An 18,294-nucleotide genomic window follows, 5' to 3' on the forward strand; every position below is an offset into this window, starting at 1 on the left:
AAAGAATATTCCTCTGAAAATGCTTAGGTACAAGGACTGGGCCAAAAATGAATGAAAAAGCAATCGGTGTCTAAACAAAAACTTATTTAGACACTGATTAGACCCTTCCTAATGCCTGACGAACAATTCAAAATCACTTTAAACATATTATAGCGAAACACGATTCCCAAGAAACACAAAAAATCTAAAGCTTTCTAAATAAAATGTAAGAAATTAAAATAATAATAAAAATTATAAATTTGGGGATAGTTTCTTTTGAGTGCTTGGTCTCAGTTTTCTAAAGCAGACAGAAGTCTAATAAATTGTTTATTAAATAATGAGCTGAACCTCCTCAAGAAAGTGGGAAACAATGGTGAAATGTTGCAGGATGTTAAGGTCCAGCCTCGAGCTGCTCTCCCATTGGCCCTGCGGCGCACCACGTGGTAAGGCAGTCACGCGCTTTCCAGGAACCCGTCAGGAAGAAGAAAAACAAAACAAACCCGAGAGAGCTGTAACAGCGTGCGGACTCCATTGAAAAGGGAACGTTATTATCTCTAACACGGGACACACACGAGGTCCAACACCGAGAGAAACGTGTGTGGGGGCGTCCTCAAAGTGAGTACGACCGTTTTTCATCCGTTTCGGGGAAAGTTGGGCTTGGCAGCGGATGGGTGTTTTCATCGCCGCGGCGGATTAGCTTTGAAGCTAACTGTCGGTCGGTTGTTGTTGTGTATCGGGCTTCAGCTGGGATGAGGAAGGGGGCGGACGGAGGCCATACTGACTGAGGCTGCAGCTGAAAAGGAAGCGAGACTGTCCAGTTCCGCGTTAAAAACACAACCAGAAGGAATAAAACACGAGCTGTTTGGTTGTTGTTTTTTTCTTCTTTTCTGTTTTTTGGACCGCAGTTTGTTGAGCTCCTGTAGGAAGTGGAGAAATGTGGCTAGCTAATGCTTTACGACGAGCTCAGGTAAATTTCGATCACCGAGCCTAAAAACCTGTCCACAAAAGACAGACTGTTTAGCTGATGTAGTCCTCTAAGGTGTAGTGGGTCAGTTCCCAGAAGTGACTGATTCTGGATCAGCGTGGTCAAAAGTGTACTTATGTAAGAAGATTGGCTTGAACTCTACTTTAAAACTACCTACAGTCATCCTGCACGGCTTGGAATGCACTTAAAACTACACAGCATGCCTTTATATGTGTGGCAGAGCAATTGTAGACTGTTTGGAGGTGTATTTGTGGTAGGAAAAGCCTCGGTAGTCGCGTGAAACCCCTTCTACTGTGACTTTTTGCAGGCAGACCGAAGTCTCATTAAGGTACACGCCCCCCCAATGCACAACACATCGAGAGCAGCTGGAAAAAAACTCGACACAGCCAGAAATTTCCATGTGGTTGAAGGCAAACAGCAGACTTATATTTTCACCGAGGAAATGGCCTTAGTGACGATTTATTAGTGTTATTATATTACTTTGGGTTTTCACCTTGATAACTGCTTTATAGTTTATCGTCTGGATTGGGCACTTAAACGTTTGATTCAGTGTTTCTTCTTCGATATAAATGACTAAACGTGCCCCAGATTGAGTCGTACTGCAGTGCTGCGTTGAGGTTTTGTGGTAGGTGGTGGATTTTACTTTAAATATCTGTGAAACACGGTTATCTAGGCCACGGGCATGTAGGCCTCCAAGTTGTTTATCTTCTGCCTCAACCTAGGCTGAATCCAGGCTGTTTGTGATGAAGCAGCTCGTTTGATTGACGGCTGCGACGGCTATTCCAGGACACGTAGAGGCGGGACATATTCTCAGCTCGGCCAATGGAGGATTGGGATTACGTGGGTGTTGGCACAGAATGGTTAGTTTGAGGCTTTGTTTTGCTTTGCTGAGGATCTGTGATGAGTGCAGTGACTGGTGAGATACTGGTGACATTTATGGGTTTACTGGTGTTTTGTAATAGGCCATTTGTAATGTACACCACTCCGGTATACTCCGATTATTGTTTTGATGCGCACGCTTTTGCAAAACAAATGCATCCACCACGAAGTGGTGCAAATATGTGCATGGAAGACATTTAGTAAGAAGCAGATAGTATTTGCGTCTTTGTGCAGGGTTGATGTTACAAAGCTCACCCTGCATTCATCACCTTTTATCTGTGCTTGATTTTAGTTATGAGTGCTCCTTTTAACAGGATAAAAACATCTGTGTTGTACCATACAGTTATCAGGCCATCATATGCCTCAAATGCAGGGTAGTTTAAAAAAAATGCCTTCAAGCATGAAATACTGATTTTATTTGCTTTTATCATAAATAATTTGAAACCATATGTTATTGAAAGCAGTGCTTTTCATGAACAGGAGAAAAGGATCCTGGATAGCAAAGTAATTTTACCATTGAAGGAATGCTGGGATCAGAGCGCGCCAAACCTAATTACCCAAAAGCCTGTCCTGCAGTGCTGATAGTGAACTTGAGATTGATTTGAAAATATTTTAGACTCGACTGGTTTATTGGGGATCACCAGATTTAACTGTTTTGTTTGTTTGTTTTTTAAATTGTTTGTTTTTTTGAATTTTAACTTTGTTTGTTGCAATCTTGTGACTGCTTTAAGACCTTTAAACAGCTCTTCTTTCTGTATAGTTTCCAAATGATTCACGTTTATCTACGCCTTTCAAAGCAGGCCTGTCGTGGCAGGAGAAGAGGAGGTAGCTGAGTCGCATGAATTTTTGCCACAGTGGTATGCATTACGTTTGTCTGTGACAATCCAATTAATTCAGTTAAGTTTCACGTCTCGTTTTTTTCTTCCGATCACGTGCCCGCCCAGCACAATGACTCTCTGTCCTTCTCAAAGGCAGCCAGCCGCCCTGCAGTTTTGGAACTGCTGTGTTACCTGTAATCTTCTTGCAGGTATGACGTTGTGGACTAAAATCAAACATCTGAAGTGAAGTAGGCGTCAGCCATCAGTGCTTATATATAGTGAAATGATTGATGTTTGTCAGATGCTGAATGCAAAGATTACTGAGCTGCAGGGTTAGTGAAAACACTGTCATAAGATTCAAGATTCAAAGTGTTTATTGTCATGTGTCACAAGAGAAAAGGCATTTCTTTGTGCAATGAAATTCTTTCTTTGCTGTCCACCCACAGATGCCAATTAATATATACAATAGAAATAGAACATATAAATACAAATAGTACAAATAAATAGCTGAAGACAGAAAAGGAGACAAAATATGGAGATTTGAAACAGACGTGTGCAAAAGAGCTATAGCTTAATATGCTGGCTTAATATATAAACATATTCAATTAAAAAAAAAGTCTCTGAATCTTCCCATGTGAAGTTGCTGCGTTAGCTCTTTCTCCGCATAAAGACAACATTTTTTTGCAGCTTTGAAAACCTTTAGGATTTGTATCTGGTTTTTCTGTGCTGCATAGGCAGAGACCATCCTCACTAACTTCGTGTGCAAACCCTGTCATTTTGTTCTATAAGCAGGCTTGAAATATGATAGAAACCTCTCAGTTCAGAAAAGCGAAACAAGAGTTAAGATCTGTTCACTGCGGAGGATGCTGTGGTAAAAGCTGCTCAGTGAACTGAAATCAGTCTCAAGATTTAAAAATCAAATCCTTGCTCATGCTGAAGTTTAAAATAACAGTTTTTCATGGAGTTTGTAAAAAAACTGAACATTGTTTTTCTTAAAAATGCATGAAACTGATTTCCAGATATATAAGAGCAGAGAGAAAGAAATAGATAAACGTCTGTTGGTACATCCTTAATAAACACAGCTGCTTTTCTAATGTTGGTATATGTTTTAACATGGAAAATCTCAAGGTGTAAGATAGTTACCTAAATGTGAAAAGCAACTTAAAGTTATTAATATTTTTCTCTGTCAGAAGACAAACACTGTGATCATTCATCACTAGATGATTCCTCTGAATGGCCGACACATAATCAATAATTGCCAGCTCTAGTGCCAGCTCTGTGCCTGTACCACTTAGTCGTAAACTTATGTATAAATAAATAATCTCCAGCCTTTAAGCACAGTTGCCTGTCAGTGAGCGCTCATACCTAGTTTTCTTATACGACTTATGGATTGGTGACCTTTTCTGATATTTGCAGACTTCCTCACATGTCCGTGCTCAGAAACAGACTGCTGTCTCATGCTTGTTATCACTGTAGGGATCATGGGCTGACTGCTATCAGTAGGTAACTCATTCCAAATAAGACACTGCTGACTGGCCTACTTGGACCACGTCCAGTGTTGTGGAGAACGAGAGCTGTTTGCATGATAGCGCAGCTCATGATTTGAACTCAACACTCAACTCCCCCCTTTTTTTCTTTTTTTAACCCTCAGTGCACTGAACTAATAGGGAAGAGAGGAAACAAACACCACTGGGTTTTAAAAAAATGATTTTTTAAATGCTTTTTTCCACATATAAATGTCTGAAGCTTCAAAGTTAATGGTCGCCTTTGAACGCTACTTTCCCACAAATCTATAGATTTAGTCTCAGCACAGTGACACATGTTGCACTCTCACACTTATAGTCACGCGTTCTGTTTTGCTTTTAATTTTAGTAAATGGTTTTTGGTATTGAAAATGCAGCAGTTTCGCTATCGGCTCATTATTTGCTATCGTTTTAATCATTCAGTGCAGTGATGAGAAACGAGGAGCAGGTGTTGTTGTTACTTTTTAATATTTCCTTTATTTAACCACAAGTGTAATTATTGAAAATCGCCAAGGCCAAGGTGGGTAGCAGGTCAATCAGCAGTGGCTACATACATACTCTAATAATGCACACATGAATACACAGCAAAGCACACAAAATAAATATACACACATAGGTGAGACACATACATTATAAACATTAAAAATAATGCAGCTTAAAACTTGAGAACATGTTTTAAATGTGGGGGAAACCTTTGAGAGAGGTTTAAAAAAAATGATATCAGGGATCTTAAATATTACCCATAAATAACAGCTGGCATTAAGCAGATACACCAGCGTTATGATCAGTTTATGACTGCAAGGCTTACCTTGTTATGTTTGCTTCAGTCATGTGGCCTAGGTGGGTCTGTATGCTGCTTAAATGGGATGAGACATCTCAACATGTGTTATTGTTAAAAGGATATGCTGGCTTGGGCTCAGTGCACCACAGGTGTATAAATGGTGCAGGCCATTTTAAGCATTTTGTAGACAAGAAACCATAGATTTGCAGTGAAATAGCGCTATGACCAAAAAAGCCAAAATTAGTTGCCAAGAGTTGTTATAGAGAACAACAATTCATATTGTAAAAATGGTGTAAAGCGTGTGAGCAGAATGATGCAGCCAGAGTGCATCCTAGCAGCATAATCAGAAGTCATTTACATTACTGATGGTGAGTGCTGTGTTTTATTACTTGGTCTGGATGGGTAAAAGCTGACCCTGAGTTCAGACTCAACCGAGATGTAAACATTATGCTGCAAAAGAATCTGACCTGTTGAGCGACTTTTTCTATCTTCATAGCAAGCCTTATAAAAGAAAGAAAGAAAATCTTTAATGTTCCCAAAAGCAGCCTTGGAGAAAAAACAGAAATGATTGAGCTCGTACAAGAATGCTGATATAAGCGGAGGTTGCTGTGGCCTTAAATAAAGCTCAGTCCTAATGTACAACACCTAATGGAGGCGCTTTTATCTCTGAAGTCCAACCAAACAGAGAGAGGAATTCTTCTTCTGGGTTCTTGCAGCCTGCCACGGTCGGTCATAAATATCTGGCTCTGCATCACAGCCTGTGTCACCCACTGGGTAGTGAGTTGGATTAAACTGTGCTGCTGGAAAAGATTCAGTGCTACTTCGACTGGATAACGGTGGCTCATTTTCCACATGTTTTTGAGGACCTCTGGTTGTGGACACGGGCTTTCTGTAGCCCCTCTGTGATAGCAGCGAGTTTGGATTGATGCTGTTGTTATTGTTCAGGCCATATATGTCATCACTCTGCTTTTTTTTTCTAAACATGAAACCAGACACAGCTGCCCAGGAAGGAAGTGCACATCATGATATGGTAATAAGAGAATTTGTATTTCAGAGGAGGAGGAGCTTCCAAATGGGTGACCAAGGTGGTTAGTGTGTATGTGTGTGTGCAGAGACTTGTTTACTCACATGTGCATTGATGTTGGTGAAGGTGTTGCTTTTACAAATGCATTTGTCCCAGAGGCGTGCACGGCTGTGTATTTTTATTTTTTTATTTTTTTGCCCACTTCCTGTCTCTATGCAAAAGTGTGTATACATAGCTCAGGGGTGAGAAGTTCATTTGCAAGAGGAAGTGATGTTGTTATCTTGCTCAGAGAGGAGTGTGATTCGTGTGTGATATTGTGTTGACAGATTGCTGCTGGGGTCGTGTCTCCACGCAGACTCTCGTGTGTTTGCTATGCAAAAGCAGCAAAAGGACCAAAGATCAATCTAAATGTTGCCATCATTTGGTGATGCAAGAAAGTGAGCGAATGACAAACAAGCAAAGAATGAACCAAGCTTGATGATGGTGACGGAGGTAATTAAAAAGGTTGCAGCTAAGCTTGATGCGCGGTTGACTCAGAACAGATCAGATTAACTGTGAGCGATTGCTTGGCAGCATTTGAGTTTGACAAAGAGGCTGCTTACCGAATGTTTGATGAGGACAGGGATCAGAAGGTGGCACAAATTTGGTAGAGCGTTGCTGTCTACTTTTCGGTGCTCCGTTTATAGTCCCGAGTCATAGAGACTAATGATCTTTACCCACAATTTTTAGTATTTCATGTGTGTTTGTCTTGCTTGCATCAATTTTACATCATGCATCATTTATGTCACAAAGTTATTTCAGTCTGCTGAATATTTTGGCTGTTGTTTGATGAAACAGAACAGAATTGTTTCTGTATACTTTATTTTGTCGTTTGCTTTAACATTACACAGTTTACCATCCTGCGGTTTCGTTTGAGAACAACAACCAAACACAGCAGCTGTGGTTAAAATCTACTTCTTTGTTTTCAACTCTTTTGATTTTAATACTTGCTCTCTGTGTGTTCTTCTAACCACAGACCTGAAGCTTACCAAGAACCGCACCAGACCACAACAGACCAGACCTGACCAGGTTGAGCCCAATTATTCACAGTCTCCCTCTCCCCCCCCCCTTAATTTATTGTGCTGATCGGACAACCTCACACCACTGGGACTGGACAGGAGACCCAGAGGTTCCCACCACTGGAGCTCTAAGCTGTGCCTGGCAATGCCTCAGGTAAGAGGTACGATAGGAGGAGGGGAAATTGTGCTGTCGCTGTTGTTGATTTGTTTTTTTCCATTAACCCATAAACCCACGAACAAAAAGTGACTTGATTTTTTTTTTATTTTTAAATGGTCTGAATGAACTCTCCACAAAAATCTGAGACAAAACTTCCTGTGAGCAAGTATGCAAAACACCTGTGGACAGACAGAATCGTAGATGTGAAACACGGTTCAGGGGCTTGAAAGAGGAGAGTGACTGACCCCAGTGCTGTATGATGTCTGTAGACCCTGCATCCAAACAGCTGCTGAAGCCAGATGGGCTGACTGTGAGCGACTTTCTCAGTCCTTCTAAAAAAATAAGTGCAGAGTGCCAACGCTGAGCAGGCTTTAACATTTTTGTAATTCTCTGCGGTGCTGAATTAATAGCAACGTAGCAAAGTCAGCTCCCGGAAATGATGGTGTCAGCCTTGACAGTGTTTTTTTTTTTTCTTTTTTTTTCTGCTGTTCTTTTCTCCTGTTTTATTATTCATATTAGATACCACAGGGACTGTTTGTTTCTTAGGGTTTTGTGGTATCTTGCAAAATGTGCAAGTATGTTGTGATTGCAGCGCGTCTGTAGCTGCAATCTTATCAAATAATTCCCTCAGCTGTTAGAGTGAAGAACAGGAGATGCTGGTGGTTTGTTGGGCTGAGACACGTGTTTAACTTCAGCGCTAGAACAAAAATAACAACAGCAGCTCTGGAGTAATATCTGTAGATGTTAACTTTATTGCAGATATATTAGTAATGGGTTTTATTTTAAATTGCAGGAGTGTTTTTACAGTATTTTCTATTGCTGATGGAAGTTTTTTTTTTTTTTCCTTGATGATGATGATGATGATGGAAAAAATCAGACAGCTATCCATTATTTTGACATCACTGATATACTGAATGTAACATGATTTTTTTCTCATAACCTTTAACTACAATATATTATTCTCTGTCAAAGTCATGGAGCATGTCTGGGAGCATTACAGGGTAGCAGGTGCTGTTGCTTCCTGATGCACCTGTCAGTAGCCATGTTTGTGGGTTATACTGATTATTAATCAGATCGGTGTGCACGCAGACACTTCCTCTGATGTTCCAATGGTGGTAAAATTATTCTCACTTTTCATGTCTGTTATGTCGTGTTTCGGTGTCCAGTGTGGCAGTAGAGGGGGAGCAGAATAAAATCACATATGAAAAGTTGTCTGTATGAGGGAGCGGATGGAAAAAAACCTCCCATTCATGTATTTGATTATGCTTCAGTGCCCAGCTTAAGTTTGCTCAGTTCATAGTTGCGTGTTTGGGCACAATAGCTGCAGTGTTTTTGGTTGTTTTTTTGTTTTTTTTGTGTGTGCTCTAAATGCAGAAAATTTTTTTATTTATTTGCTGTTGACATGAGACATGACTGCACAGTCAGTGCTTTATCTTTTCTTTTCTCTCTCATAAATGCACACTGCTTTCTGTTTTAGTTTTTAGTATTATTGTTTATTGAAATACATCTAATGATTATAGGAAGACTGAATGACAGATAATTGTATTGTGACTGATTATATTATGTAGGAATGATGAGATGCAGAGTCGGTCAGACTATTTAAGAAGTTGAGAAACAGCATGAACTCAATATAAAAGATGGACGTAGCCTTAGGATGTCTCCCGTTGGTTAGGCAAGACTCATCTCATTCAAGATCCCAAAAAGCTGATATTATGTAAAATATACAGAAAGAGTATTCAAGGATTTGGCAGTCATGTAAAACTTTAGGATTAACAGTAAATGGTATGAACGCAATTTTATGCTATTAATTGTGAGGGGCAGCACATGGGGGCAACAATAGACTCACGATTGGGTATTTGGAAAAAAAGAAAAGAAAAAGCTTTTTTTTTTTTTTAAATTAAGGATAAGGAGGTGATCACCACTCTGTGAAAGACTGCGTGGGCAAATTGAGCATTTATTAGTGTCACATTGCAAAGACCTGGATAATATAATCATGTACAGTACAAAATATCCCTAAAAGATTCAACAGATGATGTTGAAATCAAGGCAATATTGACTGGTGATGAGGGCAGGGATAGCTCAGTAGGTAGAGTGGTGGCCCCATGATCGGAAGGTCGGGGGTTCAATTCCCCTGAACAGCTACCCTGAGGTACCCCTGAGCAAGGTACCGTCCCTACACACTGCTCCCCGGGCGCCCAGTGGCTGCCCACTGCTTCACTGAGTGAATGGGTTAAATGCAGAGAGGGATTTTCCCCACGGGGACCAATAAAGTACACTTTCTTCTTCTTCTTCAGGCCTTCGGACAAACAAACAAACAAACAAAACGGCAGACATGACTTTTTTAGTGCAAATCACAGCGTGAGCTAGGGAGCACTTCTGAAACCCACTGTCTGTGAACACTGCATCGATAAATACCAGCCTGTTTTGCACAGGTCAAATGCATTTGTGATGTGATGCATCTGGGAGGTGCATTGGTAACTTGCACTTCTGTGAAACCCTTTCAAATAAGACAATGTCAAACCGCATTCTGCACATATTCCAAGAGCACAGCTCCGTAGCAAAACAGTCCCGCTGGTAAACTGGTCTGTGTGCAGCAAATGATAGCTTCATCTATCTTTAGAAATTGAAGTCAGCTAAACTGTGAACTTACATAATTCAAATAACTGCACTCAAGTCGGATTTGTGTGTCCACTCAGCTGTTGTACAAACCTTGATCATAATGACACAAAAATACACACAGAAAACACCTGTAGCTTCCTCCGTCTAGCTTATAATAATTCCTGGCAGAATTGAAAGTATGGCACACAAAATGTAAAAATAATGGTAATAACTTTAGTTTTATAGCACTTCTATAGCACAGTTACAAAGTGCTTCACACTTTAGATAAAACCACACACTAAAGTCAAGTATACATGTTCAAACATATTGTCTTACATTCTTTCCTGCATGCACATGTTGAAAGAACGAGAAATATATGGGCGAAGGTCCTTTAAAAATGAGTTTTCATCAGTCGGTTAAAACAACCCACAGTCACAGAGCCGACAGGCTGAAGAAGGCTGTTCCACAGTTTAGGAGCTTTAACCTCAAAAGTGCGGTCACCTCTAAATTTTAACATAGGAGGATGAAATAGTTAAGAGACACTGATGAGATTATCGGAGAGGAATAAGGTCTCAGCAGCAGCTCTGCTGTATACACAGGGTCAAGGCTCACTAGAGCCGGTGAGAACAGCAAACTCCTGGCACATCGTTTTCAGACCCCACGCGGTCTTTCGCTACTCACATTAAACATGATATATAGGTCACTTAGATAACTTAAAAATGTTCTTGTTTGGCTTTTTTTCTGTGTTTTATTTGTTCCTCAGTAAATCGGTTTGGCTGAGATTAAAGTTATAGTTTTTACACAGCTGAATAAACATCAAACAGAAAACTGATTAAACAGAAGTGTGAAATGGTAGAGAATTTACTCCAATGTCCTGTTATATTTTAGATAGCAAGGAGCAACGGCCGAGTTTATTAAACTCCACCGAGACAATCTGCAAATTTCATTAAAAGTTTAATAAACTATCATCTTGTCTTTATTTTTGGTTGACACATACCTAAAACACTTCAGGCTGTAAGTTAATGATAGCTATATAAGAGCAGATGCATGCTGGTGCAATAAGCTGTACGTTTTACGTTCAATGGATGCATGCTTTGATTAGTCGACTAATCGACAAAAATAATCGGTGACTGTTCAACTACCAAAATAATTGTTTGTGGCAGCCCAACTGCACAGCAATTGTAGGAGATACATTTGAAAAGAGTAACATAAAGAAAGAAGAACTGGACCAAGGATTGAGCCCTGAGGGACACCACATGTGAGGGGCACTGATGAGGACATGTAGTTATTAATATGACATCTGAAGTGTCTTTCAGATAGTAATGATTTAAAAAAACAACAACACACATCTGATAATATGACAACAAACATTACAGAACAATATTCTTTTAAACAATAATCTTTTAAAAACTGAGCAACATTAAAAGGAAGACAAAGGTTGAACTGAGTTTATCAGATTTTACTTGTGTTGCTGTGCATTGTTGTTTAATCAAGTGTTCCCCCCCCCCCGTGTTTGTTGCAGCCCAGCGTCAGTGGGATGGAGCCTCCCTTTGGGGATGCCTTTCAGAACTACTCGATTGCTGACCAGGCTCTGACCAGCACTGAGCTGCTCGCCACCAGCTCTGACCCAGATTTCATGTACGAACTGGTGAGTAGACACACACAAAGACGTAAGACCTTGGTAACCATGCTTTGAATCCGGCTTCTTTTCGCATCAGTCACAGCTGCTCATGCTGAGCTGACACTGAGTTGCATCCAAATGAAGGATCCGAGTTTAAAGGTCAACAGCAGCAACTCAATATCGTCCCCCATCACAGTCACAACAGCTTTCTCAAATAAGAAGAAGTTATTTTACGCCAGTGAATGTGTGTATATACAGTTATATTGATTCTTGTTAAGTGCTACAGTTGCTCTAAAAGACTTATATATATTTGTCAAAAAAAATCAATATAAACACTGAAAGTCACCAAGATTATTCTAAACATACATACTCAAGTAGCTGAGCTGTAAACTAAGAAGGTTTTGATTGTGCTAAGCCACATTTATAGATTCGCCAGTGGAGACCCAGTCTCTGCCGGCGGGGCTTGATCAGACACAGCTGCTCAAGGGTCAGCTTGGCCCAAGCACCCCCACAAATATCAAAGATCAATATAAGGTTACACAGCACACTGTTTAAGGGGCCACAGAGCAGGAAAGCTGCAGGAAATCCAGTATCGTTCTTCTGATTAAAGGAAACCATATTATAAATGTTCCAATTCTTCTTTTTCTAACCTAACATTGACTTCAAGAAACCTTAGAAACCAAAGTTATTTCATCAGTTTAATTTCTCAATTCAGCATCTTTGCTTCGCTGGTCTTCTCCTGTAAACATTTCAAATTGTGCAACTTGTTTGACAATTTGTTAAATCTGTGTGCGATGTCTAAATAGAAATCACTGGAACAGTCAAGCCAAACTGAATCAGGGCCTGTCATGTAGGGACTTTGCTGATCTGAAGTTGGTGGGTATAAATCGGTTAATTTATTTTTCAGCCCGAGTTGTCTTTGACAAGAGTGCAGTGGCACAACAGTGTTACTGTGGTGAACTAATATGTCCCTAGGCTTTTAACATAACACATATAAACAAGCCAAAGTCATTTCCTGTGATGATTTTCACACAAATTATCAGCCTCGCAGTTGGTTAGTTACGGCTAGTTATTAATTGCAAACAGAAAAACAGGCAGGATATCATTTGGGATGAAACAGAAGGCACTTTGGTTTTCTGGGATGCTTCCGTAGAATGAAGCTATCATTTATGTGATAGATAATACCTGTCAAACCATCTGCTGCAATGGCAAAAGGACTTCTTCGCCAAGATTCACAATTGAAAATATTGAGGTCGGACGTGATTCCTCACCATTTACAGGGATTATTTCAGTAATGGTGAGAAATCCTGAGGTTTATAGAAACGTTTAATGAATGCTGCCGTGGACTCGGCTTAACTTCCAGACTGGCGTTTATCAAAGCAGAGACTCGTGTCTAATTGTTTAGAAACTGTCTGACATTTGCCAGGCTCACAGGCAGGTGATATGAAGCACCGCTCATGTTGTCAGCTGCAGGTGTCTGCCTTAATTTACTGTCCTCTGTAGACTAAACAATAGTGATTGACTGCCTCACTCTCAATTTCTTTCACCCTAGTAACCCATTAATGAGATGATGGTGTGCAGGATGACCTTCCATCTCCTTTAGTTAGTTTGTTTATCATTTGGTGTGACACCCATTTATTATTAAAGCAGCACTAGTTAGTCAGGGTGCAGAGTTTTCTAAGCTATTCAGCACAGTGGGGTGTTTTTTCTTCTTTTCTTTAACAAGAGTATTGGAAATCCTGTCTGGGGCTGCGTCAGCATCTTCTGCCCTTTTATGCAATCCCAGACTGATTTCACAATGTTGACATCAGAGCTCTGTGGGGGTTGTACCATCTGTTGCAGGGCTCCCTGATCTTGGTCCTTTCATGCAGGTTCTTTATGGCTTTTGCTGTTTGGGACCGCTGTGTAGTGAATTTCCAGACAGTCAAACACCTGGTTGCTGGCATTATGTGGTGGCTTGTTATCATAAATGTCTTTTATGAAAGTTAACTAAATCATTCAATAATGAAATCTAAGCTAAGTAGAATTTCATACAACATCACTTACCCTACCACCTGCCTTGATCAGCTCTCTGTCTCTTTAAACACTTTGGAGGACTTTAAAGGTCTTTTTTTTTAACTCAACAAAGCATTTAATTGTTACAAAATCTCACACAAGGTCTAATCATCAGATAAAATGAAACGGTGGCACTTCATGTCCAATAGGTCAGCATGACTTCAATGTGAAATCTTCACTAGTCGGTGCCCTTGACTCAGTAACAGAAGAGGAGATTGTGGGAATATTTCACATTCAGTTAGATAGTGAAATGATGACACTGCATGGCTGAAGTTTAGGAGGAAGGTGGTTGGTGGTTTGATCTCTGGCTGCTCCAGTCTGCATGCCAAAGTATCCTTAGGCAAGATACTGAACCTCAATTTGTTCTCCGATGCTTTCATTGGAGTGTAAATGCATGACTGTTGGAAAAGCATTTAGGTAGAAAAAGGTGCTCATATGAATAAGGCATGTTGTATGAAGCACTTTGATTAGAGTAGGACCAGTCCATTTACCATGATCCTTTGTGTCTGGGACAAGGACACGCACTCTAACTTTACAGATCATCCTATCCTATAACAGCTGCATGGAGGTAATTCTTTAATTTGCTGCTCTCTTCAGGACAGAGACATGAGCCACCAGCAGAGCCCCTGTGGGGACAGCATTGTGGGGGTCGGGGATGGAGGCAAGGAGGTTGAGGGTTGCGTGGACCAGCTAATGGGTCTGGGTGAATGTGAGACAGTCTGCAGCAGCTCGGCGTTCGAACAGTGGGACTCCTACTGGGAAGACCTCACCAGGTACTTATGATTTATTCATGTGTTGCAGCTTTTTTTTTTTTTTTTTTTAGGCCATGTTAAACAACAACAACAACAAGTAACTGACACACAAAACTTTGACCTCTTAAACTCTGTGAAGCTGGTTTGGTTTGTAAATGAATAACTAGCAGATACTTTATATAGTGCTTTTCAAAGAGTCACAAAGTGCTTTACAAAATCCAATACAGAGCATACAAAGCCAGGCTTAAAAGCAGCAGAAAAATGGAGCAAATCACCGACTCTAAGAAAGAAGCGAAAACGAGAAGCCTTTAGCAACAGTTGAAAATGCATAGGTCACATATTACATGTGTCAACTTGAATATTGAAATCATACAGAAACACATCCAGTGTTTGATCAACAAAGTCCCGTAAAGTTGACTTGGTGGGTTTTTGTGTGTGTGATAGTTTCTTATAAATTATGTAATTTTAAATTTTTCTGTCTTTGCTTTGAATCACGTGGGTTAGCTGACGGAGCAGAAAGTGTTGAACTATTATGCGATGCATTAACATGTTGTTGATCTGGTTTATTTTTCATGTCATTTGCTGCTATTAAGATAGGTAGGCTTCCTGTATTTTTTTAAACTAACATTTAAAATCTGAAACTCACAGTTATGCTGTATTTTTAAACTATTATTTAGATATTTCACCATCATCTTACTGTGGTCACGCCAGGTTTGTAGTATGAGGAGGCTGTAGTGGGCCCCTGCTTTTTATAAGCTTGCGATTGATGATACGACTGATTTTAAGTTAAATCTGGTTTTAGTTAAATCTGTTGTTACGTCTTTCAATGAGCCTCATGAGAAAGGTCAGAAGGCTTTGAAGGTTTGTACAGAAGTAGAACAGTAATTGTGAAGGCCTGTCCTTTTGGTCTCAAATAGACGCAGCAGATGAGAATTTGAAGCAGATAGTCGGTTAGCCGGGAGGCAGGAAGTGGTTTAAGAGGCCTGTAAACAACAAAGGAGCTGGCTGCCGCAGTCTCCTGGGGTCTCAGGTGATGCTCCGTCTGTCCTGCAGCTACCCTGATGTTTTGCTGCCAGAGTAGCTTGTGTACTCCCCTCCCCAATGTTGAGTGCAAACTGAGGGCAGACTACTGTCTCTGAAAAACAAAGTCCATTAAAACCGGGGTGGAATAGTGCTGGTTGTTGCAGGGTCTGAAAAATCTGCTGCATACAGACTTAGGTTTGGGTTGTGCCAAAGTGGAACAGAGGAAACTGCTGTATCTTTTTTTCCTAATGTGCAAACCATACTTTCCAGCTTTGACTAAGAATGTGTGTTTCGGCAACTTCAGATTAATTTTGTTATATTGTTGTGCTCTGGTGCACCAAAATAACGTTTGGTGCTTGCTGGTCTTACCAAACTATAGTTTTCTTCACCGCACTGAAAGTGCTGAGAGAGCCTCAGAGCTTCCTGTTTATATCTTGTGGCATGAAGAGGCTTCACTGTTATCACTGGTTTCTCACTGAAGTTACAAACTTTAAACTAAGTTAAAAGTAAAGTTGAAAAAGAAAGTTGAACAGTTACAGATTTTCTCTGAAATGTTCCAGCTTGGAAAAATGCATTTGTCTCAAGCTCTGCAAAGATAAAAGTGAAAGTGGAAGAGTCACGCTGTGCTGTGCTGTTTAACTGCTATATGACTGGACCATTGCCATCATGTGACAGGCTGCCATTGCAGTTCTAAGTAGAGACAAGTGCACTTCCACATTTAGCATCCCCTCTGTGGGGAAAACAGGTTTTCACTGCAAGTTGCAGTAAATGAATATTTCCATTACTGGTTTTGCTGAACATTTCCAATATTTCCCTTCAGTCAGTTACTCATCTTCAAGTTTCATATATAACAGCAGAGCATGAATGTTTAGCATGCTGAAATAGTGTTTTAGTAGTTTTTCATGAATAATAACTTGTAAATTCTAGTTTTTCTCTGATGATCATGTTGGTCGGCTGATTATTGTATTTGCAGGGTCATTTGCATGGTAAAAATGTGCATCAACAAGCTAGTATTCTAAAGATTTAACAAGCTTAGGTTATTCAAATGTAGACAAAAATAGGAAACAGCTGCAATGCAAAGATGTAATGAAGATACTATGACAAGAAGGCGAAGGTTTCCACTGTTGCTAGTCTGTGTCTCTCTGTATTTCACAGATACACACGGCTGGCCAGCTGTGATATCTGGGGCACCAAAGAGGTGGACTTCCTGGGATTGGATGACTTCTCCAGTCCTTACCAGGACGAGGAGGTGATTGGTCGAACTCCGACGCTGGCTCAGCTCAACAGTGAGGACTCACAGCCTGTGGGTGAGACGCTCTACCCTCCCGCTGACCTGAGCTTGCCCCAGACTCAGTCATCCCAGCTTCCCTGTCACAGTAAGACTCTCCTGGTCCCCGGCCAAGGATCAGGCCCTGGCTCTGTTCAACCTTCACCAAGCTCCACATCCTCTTCCCGTCCTTCGCGCAGCCTTCTCCCGGACTTTCCTGAAGGCTCCCAAAGAGCAACCAGACCTGTTCCTTCCAGCACTGAGACTATGGCTAAGACTCAGAGCCACCTCAGTCTCACCCAGGACCATGGTCATGCTCAAATAAAGCCCATGGTGCGTGGAACCAAAATGGGAGCCCCAACTTCCTACAGCTCTGACTTTGTACGCAAGGCTAAAGTCCGTGTCAGTGCTGTACATAAGACCCAAGCGGACATGCCTCCCCAGACGGATTTTGAGAGGTCAGATCCCATTCTACCTCTCTCCCAGCCTCGAGTTGAGAAAGCCTCTACTTCAGCAAGTGCCGCCTTAGTGGGACTACCTGGTGCTGCCGCCGCCAGCTGTTCGGGCGGCCTAGCGAGCTTTGAAAGGAGAGTAGAGGGGACAGCGAGGAGAGAGATGCCTGTAGGCAGGTCTGCCACTGTGCCTCAGCTGGTTGAGGCGAGCCAGGCTCTGGAGACCAGCACCTCTGGGCTGGTGATCAGCGATGGTGTTTGCAGCGGGGCTGGCAGTCTTTTGGTTGTTGAGGGTACGGAGAAGACCAAGGAAGAGGAGCACAACTACTCTCTCTTCATGACCCGCAGCAGACTGGGCAGCAGAGGCCACCCGCAGACAGAGGAAGAGGATGAGGAGGATGAGGAGGATGAGGAAGAGGCAGAGGAAGAGGAAGGAGATGGGTTGGAGCTAGAAGACGAAGACCACGATGAGGGTTTTGGCAGTGAGCATGAGCTGTCTGAGAATGAAGAGGAGGAAGAAGAGGAGGAGGACGAAGACTACGAAGCAGACAAGGACGATGACATGAGTGACGCCTTCTCTGAGCCAGGTAGCTACTCTCTATTTAAAATAGTTAAAGTGATTTTTATTACCTTTATTTTACCAGGTTGTCTGATTGAGATTACAATTTCTTTTAAAAGAGAGACCTGATCAAGATAGGAGCTGTACAACCCAAAACATTGAAAAAACTCTACACGTACAACATAAAATATAAATCCACAACAAATACCCATAACAAAAAGCATTAAAAAATTAAGTGGCTAAGAGTGAGGTCAAGTAATTTGGACATGTGAAAAGGCATGTGTGGTCCCATTTTCAGTAACTATAATCTCATTGAACGTATAAAAAAAATATGATACATTGCTACATTACAAGCAGATGATTACAGTATTGTGTTACTTGGTATTTGGTGTCACCACAATACTGAATACACAATACATCCTTTTCTTTGTCTCTGTCTCTGTTGCATTAATTTCCTCCCCTTCCTTCTGTGTCTCTCTCTTCTGCCTCCGTCAGGCTGTGACATGGAGCTGATGGAGGACATTAAAGGGCTCACAGCAGGAGTCTCCAGCCGAAAGAGAGGAAAGCGCCGCTACTTCTGGGAGTACAGCGAGCAGCTCACCCCCTCCAAACAGGAACGCATGCTCAAGCCGTCCGAGTGGGACAGACACACGCTGCCTAGCAACCTGTACCAGAAGAACGGGCCTCTCCACGGTACTCACACATGCACAACTATATGCGCATGCAGGCATTATTAAAGTCTCGCTTTGAGCTTCAGTTTTAT

General features: G+C 41.3%; 1 protein-coding gene across 3 annotated transcripts in view; it reads left to right on the forward strand.

Annotated features, from left to right (window-relative positions):
* Positions 1 to 440: 440 nt before the first annotated feature.
* crebrf (creb3 regulatory factor) overlaps positions 441 to 18,294 on the forward strand; it is a 33,709-nt gene continuing 15,855 nt past the window's right edge. The window contains exons 1-6 of one of the 3 annotated variants that reach the window (XM_086309072.1): positions 441 to 594; positions 7,005 to 7,208; positions 11,325 to 11,450; positions 14,076 to 14,251; positions 16,409 to 17,559; positions 18,027 to 18,224. In XM_086309072.1, the coding sequence (XP_086165198.1) occupies positions 11,340 to 11,450; positions 14,076 to 14,251; positions 16,409 to 17,559; positions 18,027 to 18,224 (1,636 nt within the window). In that variant the 5' untranslated portion in view covers positions 441 to 594; positions 7,005 to 7,208; positions 11,325 to 11,339. Of the gene's footprint in view, positions 595 to 677; positions 947 to 7,004; positions 7,209 to 11,324; positions 11,451 to 14,075; positions 14,252 to 16,408; positions 17,560 to 18,026; positions 18,225 to 18,294 lie in introns of those variants that run through there. The other 2 variants (XM_086309070.1, XM_086309071.1) reach the window with 2 other exon arrangements.

Source organism: Aulonocara sp. 'chitande type north' Nkhata Bay, linkage group LG10, assembly GCF_057382095.1.
Source record: "Aulonocara sp. 'chitande type north' Nkhata Bay isolate Kocher_YH1m ecotype deep benthic linkage group LG10, A_spYH_male_GT1.1, whole genome shotgun sequence".
In the NCBI taxonomy this organism is placed as follows: domain Eukaryota; kingdom Metazoa; phylum Chordata; class Actinopteri; order Cichliformes; family Cichlidae; genus Aulonocara; species Aulonocara sp. 'chitande type north' Nkhata Bay.